This window comes from Peromyscus maniculatus, chromosome 15 (genome assembly GCF_049852395.1).
Source record: "Peromyscus maniculatus bairdii isolate BWxNUB_F1_BW_parent chromosome 15, HU_Pman_BW_mat_3.1, whole genome shotgun sequence".
Classification (NCBI taxonomy): domain Eukaryota; kingdom Metazoa; phylum Chordata; class Mammalia; order Rodentia; family Cricetidae; genus Peromyscus; species Peromyscus maniculatus.
This window is the reverse complement of record NC_134866.1, coordinates 29,620,962-29,628,593: the sequence shown is the minus strand read 5'-3', so window position 1 is coordinate 29,628,593 and position 7,632 is coordinate 29,620,962. Positions and strand designations below refer to the sequence as shown.

General features: G+C 37.0%; 1 protein-coding gene across 1 annotated transcript; it reads left to right on the top strand.

The window, feature by feature from the left end:
- The first annotated feature begins 1,222 nt into the window (after positions 1 to 1,222).
- Positions 1,223 to 6,539, top strand: LOC102908340 (UDP-glucuronosyltransferase 3A2-like). Its single transcript, XM_076551780.1, has 3 exons — positions 1,223 to 1,755; positions 4,716 to 4,947; positions 6,241 to 6,539. Exons 1-3 carry the CDS (start codon positions 1,303 to 1,305, stop codon positions 6,495 to 6,497), a joined length of 942 nt encoding a protein of 313 aa, XP_076407895.1. The 5' UTR covers positions 1,223 to 1,302; the 3' UTR covers positions 6,498 to 6,539.
- The last annotated feature ends 1,093 nt before the right edge of the window (positions 6,540 to 7,632 follow it).

The following is a 7,632-nucleotide window of genomic DNA, read 5'->3' as shown; positions in this document are numbered from 1 at the left end:
ACACCTTAAAGAGATCTCTTAACATAAATATTTATAATTTCTTCCAACAAGACAGAGGGTACATGAATCATGATTATCATAGTTACCATAGTGAACTCAAAACTGTTTCATTTCTGAGGTTGCAAAAGCTCAGAAAAATCCATCCTAATCATAGTATTAAAGTTCTCCTTAAAGTTTGAAACCAGAGACTAATTCATTCATGGCTCTAGAGTCTTCATATCCATTCTCTTGACCTCAGGGCAGGGCAAAAGATCTCTTCTTTGCCATCAAAGCACACTGCCCAGCTAAGTGTTGACCCTTCCAAACACATGGTAACCATGCCTGTGGTCCAAGCATTCCCTTATGCAGTCCTGCTGCCAGAGCAAGCTCAGATCTCACTAGGAAACCTCTCTGGTTCTTCACAAGAAATGTGAAGATCATTTAGAAGCTGTAATCATGCAACTTATACAGATGGGCAATAGAGCAAGATTCTCTACAACTACAAAAAATCATTATATAACGTGAAGTAAACAGCATTATACACCTGCCCATGGAGACTGATACTCTGAGATCCACTATAATGATTGATTTATTCTAAGACAGAAGAAAATAAGCTAACACTGATGATGAATGGAAATAGACTCTTAGAGGAAATGTGATGGAAGAAGAAATAGTTTGGGAAGCAGAGCTATATCTATATCAGAATGACTAAAGCTGAAGATTTTGAACAACAGCTGTAATTCACATGGAAAGGGTGCAGCATTATCAATTCGAATATCCTCCCCTGACTCTGATGAGCAAATATCATTAAGAAGAAAATAAATATCTCCCTGTAGTAAGTAGATGAATGGAAAATGAATTCCTATGGGCCTATTTATTTTTAATTAAAAATACTTTATTTTATGAAAAGCAATGTGTTTTACATATTAAGTAACACTATAATTTGTTTAGCGTTAAACAGAAGGAAAAAATTCAAGCCTCAGAGCCTCTTCTCATAAAATATATTAAAAATAATTTTATTCTAAGCGAGTTAGAGTTTTATTTAGCCCAGCCTGCTGTCCTCAAAGTCATAAGTCTATGACAAGGCTTGAACTTCTGATACTTCTGACTCCGTTTCCAGAGTGTTGGATTATAGGTTTGCATTAGTCTAGCTGTGAAATACTTTGATTGAGTATAACAGTCTTCCAAATAGTATGAAAAAGCTCCTCAATATATATATATATATATATATATATATTTTACAGGTCTAACCATCACACCAATATAAAGATCTTTGAACACTATACGGACTTATGCAGTCACTTATTAAGCAGAAAGGACATCATGGACTCCTTAAGGAATAAGAAATTTGACCTGCTGTTTTTGGATGTAACAGATCCTTGTGTTTTCTTGATTGCTGAGAAACTTGGGAAACAATTTGTGGCCTTTCTTCCCTCTCTATTTAGCATTATAGACTATGGGCTACCAAACCGTTTGTCTTTTGTCCCAGGATTTGGTTCCAGTTTAACTGACCAAATGGACTTCTGGGCCACAGTGAAGAACTTCCTGATGTTCCTTGATTCATCCATGAAGAAAAGAGAAATACTTTCTCAATATGACAGCACCATCCAGCAGCATTTTGCAGAAGGCTCTCGGCCAGTTTTGTCTGACCTTCCACAGAAAGCAGAGTTGTGGTTTGTTAGCTCTGACTTTGCCTTGGATTTTCCTCATCCTGTGCTTCCCAACATCATCTATGTGGGAGGCTTAACGGACAAACCTGTTAGACCAATACCTCAAGTGAGTGAAAGCTTAGCTTTCAGTTTATCTTTCATTCAGAGGCCTGCAGGGCTTAGATGGTGTCTTAGTTAGGGTTTCTATTGCTGTAAAGAGACTCTATGACCACAGCAACACTGATAAAGGTAAACATTCAATTTGGGTGGCTTCCACTTTCAGAAGCTTAGTCCATTATTATCATGGTGGAAAACATGGTGCCATGTAGGAAGACATGATGCTGGAGAAGGAGCTCAGAGTTCTACATCTTGATCCACAGGCAACAGGAAGCAACTGTGACATCAGGCATAGCTGAGCATAGGAGACCTCAAAGCCTACCCCAATAGTGATATACTTCATTCAACAAGTCTACACTCAGTCCTACAAGGCCATTCCTCCCAATGTTGCCACTCCCTTTTGGGGCTCTTTTATTTCAAACCACCATAGGAGGAAACTGTCTCTTCATAAAGATGTCCTGAAAGGAAGTACTCTAAGACAACAGAAGAACTCTGAGCCTCCATATTTTAGGTTGTGAAAGTACAGTGTCCGTGTACCCCATGCTAAGTTTGAAGATCTGGTTAGATATTACAAAATGTGAGTCTCTCTATATTCCTGGCTGTGGTGGAATAACTCCTTTAATTAGTATTGTATTTCTAATTGAATTTTGAAATATATATATAATAAATACAGTGAATGTCAAAACACTTAGAATGTGTTAAGGAGGCCAGTTCTTCATACTGAAACAGATAATCCTTTCAGAAGGCATGTACCTTGACAGAACTTAGCACTAATGACAAGAAGAATTGCTTCTGTTATTCTGTGTCCCCAGCCTGTTGAGCACTAGGTACTCCATCCAGCTACTGTAAGCCATCAAAGGTACCATATAGTTCGCATTTCTATGCAGGCTCAGGATCACTATCACTGAAAATTTACAAGTACAGCGAGCCAAGGATGTTAGATTGCTTGTTCCCTGTCACTGTGGTGTTCCCTCACCCATGATGGGAGTATAAACCTTTGGTTTTATACATGGTGGCCAAGATGCTGAAATGATGAAGATGATGTTTCTTTGGTGTTCAGATCAAAGTAGAAAGGGTGTGGGTTTGTTCTGGCTCTGTTGGGTACCACAGTGCTTACCCTTCCTTACAGTTGGTGCAAAGAATAATTTGGGGAGTGATTATATATATATATATATATATATATATATATTGATATATATATTGATATATATATCACTGCTTTACATTGATCTTTAAAAAGATCTTTACATTAGTGTGATGGTCGGACCTGTAAAAAAAAAACAACAAATGTTTTGAGGAGACTTTTCATACTATTTGGAAGACTGTTATACATACATATATAACATATATAACTGGATCTCACTCTGTAGACCAGGCTGGCCTCGAACTCACAGAGATGCATCTGGCTAAGTGATTTTATGTGCCCGAGTATTTGCCTTGCATTTATGTCTTTGCACCACATTTGTGCCGGTGCCCAGAAGAGGCCAGAAGAGGATACTGGATCCACAGGAGCTAGAGTTAAAGAGAGTTGTGATTGCTATGTGGGAACTGAACTGTGGTCCTCTGGAAGAACAGCCAGTTTTCTTCGCCGTTGAACCAACTCATCAGTTCTGAGTATTATTTCCAACAAGAGCAGAGTACAAATTCTTCTCTAATACACAAAACAAATTCCTTGCTTCATGCATTAGCTCCCCCAATACACACACACACAAAACAACCCCAGTAACTTTCAAAATCTTGGATTAATGTAAATATCTCTTATCACACAAGGGTAAGATAGAAATCAATAATGTGTAAGTAAAAGTGAAAAATCAAGAGGACCATATAAGAATATTATATATCGAGGAAAAGGAGGCAAAACACAATGGAAGAATGGAGTGTGATAAAAACAAGACATAGGATATAATTTGTAGCTCTTATTCCATTAGTATAGACAAAGTATTTGAATTGGTAACCTTTCAATATAAGGCACAGATAATGAAGAAAGTACTAATGAGGCTGCTACTAGAAAAAAAGGGGCTTAAGAGAATCAGAGTGTAGATGATTGAAACAATGAATAGAAAGGCTTAGAATCAATAAAATCAAAAGAGCAGTATGCTGAAAACCATTAGTACTGAGAAAATAAATAAGAAAGAACAATAAAATAATTAAGTCTTAAAGTGAAAAATACATACTATTACTTAAAACAATAAAGATTATAAGGGATCTATACAAAAGTGATATATCATTAAATTAGGTGATCTATATGAGGGAACATATTTCTATGCATGTCTATTAACATAACTGACTCAAGAAAAAATAGAAAATTTTAAACTTATGAGATTAAATTAGACTGAACAATAATAAAGTCTTCCATTAAGTAAGTCTGATATATCATAGATTAATTGGTAAATAAAGTGAAACACTTAAGAATTGATGCCAGTTCCTTTAGAAATATTTGTGGTGGTTCCACAGGAAAAGAGACTTCTCAACTCATTCTATGAATCTATCATTACTCTGCAACCAAAGCTAGAACTCACCACCAGAGGAAAAGACATTCTGTAACACAGCAAGTGAAGAAATATTGTACACTTACAATATTTCTAGCATGAATATAAAATAATACAAATGATGCCAAAAATAGTTAGGGTGGACCACAAGTTACTAAACAAAAAATTGTCCTAAGCAAGTAGTGAACTCCAGAGCTTATATTTTAAGCAATAGGAATCTGTTATTCCAATAAAGTCTTGAATATGTATTTCCTTGGAAGAGCAAATCATAAGAGCCCAATGGTGAAGAGTTGACTGCTAATCAATGCAGTAACTACCTCAGATACAGCTGTACAGGGGTTGTGAAAGGAGATTTATCATGTAGAACAGAAGCAACCAAAGCCTGTGTTTATTCGATACCTTGTCTTGTTTCATATTATAGCTGCCTTGGCTTTTACAAACTACTTTTTTTTTTGCCTTCTTTCCTTTATGTTTCTTCTAGGACTTAGAGGATTTTATCATTAAGTTTGGAGACTCAGGTTTTGTCCTTGTGGCACTGGGCTCCTTAGCAACCCAGTATCAGACCAAGGAACTTATTAAGGAGATGAACAGTGCCTTTGCTCGCCTCTCTCAAGGGGTACTGTGGGCATGTAAGGATGCTCATTGGCCCAAAGATGTCAGAATGGCTCCTAATGTCAAAATCATGGATTGGCTTCCCCAGACTGACCTTCTGGGTAAGCACCTCCTAGACCTGTTACTTTATTTCTGTTAATGTGCTTTGGGACTTAGTAGATAACTGATGTCTGAGTGCTTGGACTTGCAGAAGAAAAGGCTGCTGATAGGTAAAGATATAACTCCAACAGGCAGGCAAAAGGAGCTAGATTTGCTGGAGGAATCGGGCTGTACTCTAGACGACCATAGTAGCAACTTCCTTGTCCATTTCAACTCAGACTGATCTCAAGATCCAAAATAGATATGTAGCCTTGACTCAACAGTTTTTAACACTGATCTGATCACTCCAACACAATCTTGACCTATATGAGCTATAACTACTCCTTGGGCAGTTGCCACCATTTGTTGCCGTTATTCTCACAATGATGTGAGAAATCTTTGGTATTTTTAAACAAACACACACATGAATGTAAGCATACAGACACATCTTGGTTGTCAGAAAAGTACAGAAAACTCAGGTATTTCCAACATGAATATTGGAGGGTTGAGGTCGTAGGGAGGTATTTGAGTGCTAACCCAAGTAAGCTTACAGTATGATATGGAGACACTGATTTCTTAGGCAACAGAGAATTCCCTAAAGCCACATCCTCTCAAATTATTTGTTTCTGTGTGACTTTTTGGAGACCCATCGTTTCTACACTGAATGGCTGAATCTGAATTATGTACCTTAGACTGTGACACAAAAGAAACTGGAATGTTTTTCACACAAATCTCTGTACAGTAAAATCACAGGTTACACAATAGGAAAAAGACTTGATTTCCAGGAAATATGGGTAGATTTTAAGTGAGGTATAGTGTGGGATGATTTCTTTATGATCATAAGAAATTTTTGGTAGCTTTCAATATGGACCAACAGTCAAGATCTGTAAATACAGGAGTTCCTGGTCTACCATCCCCTTCTGTAAGCTTCTCTTAAAACAGAGCAGATAACACACAGAGATAAGATTTATTAGAGATCAGATGTGAAAAAAAAAGAGAAGGCAGAGGTGAGATAAGTGAAGAAGAAAGCATCAGTGGAGAAGATGAAGATGAATAGAAGGACAAGGAAACTTTCCTGGCTTGTCACTCTCCTTGTAGCTGTCTCTAGGCTCTAGGTCCTATGTTGTTTGAATAAAGTAAGGCATCTCTGTGCAAACAAAAGACTGGATATCACATCCTGGAACATTGCAAATCTCAAAAGCAACATCAGTAAATCTATTCTTCCCAGCACATTGGTATTTCTTGGGTTTGGTGCTTTGCTTTGTATCTGAAACTTGGATAGTGAAATATTGGACCATCTTTCTCTTTTGCAACAGCTCATCCTAGAATTCGTCTTTTTGTCACCCATGGGGGAACAAATAGCCTAATGGAGGCCATCCAGCATGGAGTACACATGGTGGGGATTACCTTCTTTTTAGACCAACCTAAAAACATGGTCCTAGTAGAAGCAAAGAAAATTGGTGTTTCTGTTCAGCTAGAGACACTCAAGGCAGAGACATTTGCACTTACACTGAAAGAAGTCATAGAAGACAAGAGGTATGCAGCTCTCTGGGGTTTTGGTCACTTAGTCTGAATGCCTAGCAGTAAGGGGTGTTTGTAGTTTGTTTATCAATGAAACGGAATTTTGTGGGATGTGTTATAATACATGTGTGATACTTGAAAGTCCTGCTTTTTCTTTGCTATTAATCCTAATTTTAGGTGAGGTGCTGAGAATATGTTTCTACCTGATTTGGTGTGATGCTTTCTTATACACACACATATTATCTTTATGACCTCTTATATTTTGGATACCTATAATAGAATTTCAGTTGAAGCAGGAGAGATCATTTGCATGTTCTTAAGGTGGCTAATCTCCCTGACTTATCATATACCTATAGAATTTCAATGGAATCAGAAGAGGACTGTCTTAGTTACTATTGTATTGCTGTGAAAAGGTACCATGACCAAGGCTACATGTAAGATAAAGCATTTAATTGGGCCTTGCTTACAGTTTGTATATATAAAACATGTTAATATAGAAAAATAGTTAAACCCTTAAAATAAAATATATACATAAATGAATGCACTTCTTCTCACCAGTGTTTTTATAACTATGCAAGCATAGGAAAAAAAAACTATTGCAGTGACAGTTGAGAAAGTTTAATTTGCATATTAAATTCTCAGATTAAAGACAAAGATAATTGCAAATAACCTTGCAGTTTATTATTTGTATTTCATAGTTGTGTGGATTATTATTTGAGAATGCATTATCTTTGCATAGGTTGAGAAAATAAGCAAATAATTTGATGACAATGAACAGTTCCATAGCTACTAAAAGAAGAATTTGAAATGGGGATTTGGAAAGAGTAGTGACATTACCATATGGGCTTTTAGTTCAGCTTACGAGCTGACCCAATATTCATTATTTTATGTGCTAAAGACAGGAGGAGCTCAACACAGAGGTACAGATATGAGACTTTTATAATCTTAATCAACCTGTTATTCCTTAAATCTGACCAATAAAAAGATAAGAAAGAAAAGCAGCAGTCTTTCCCTAGCAAGGAGTGAACCTTGGTAATATATTCTAGTCTCTAAATACCATTTCCCATGAAAAGGAATCCAGATCCCTTAAAAATGTGTGGTTTGAAGAACCCATTTCCTGCGCACCAGCCCTGGTCCCTGCATCTGCCCGATAACATCCCACATAAGCCACACCCGATTTCCAGACC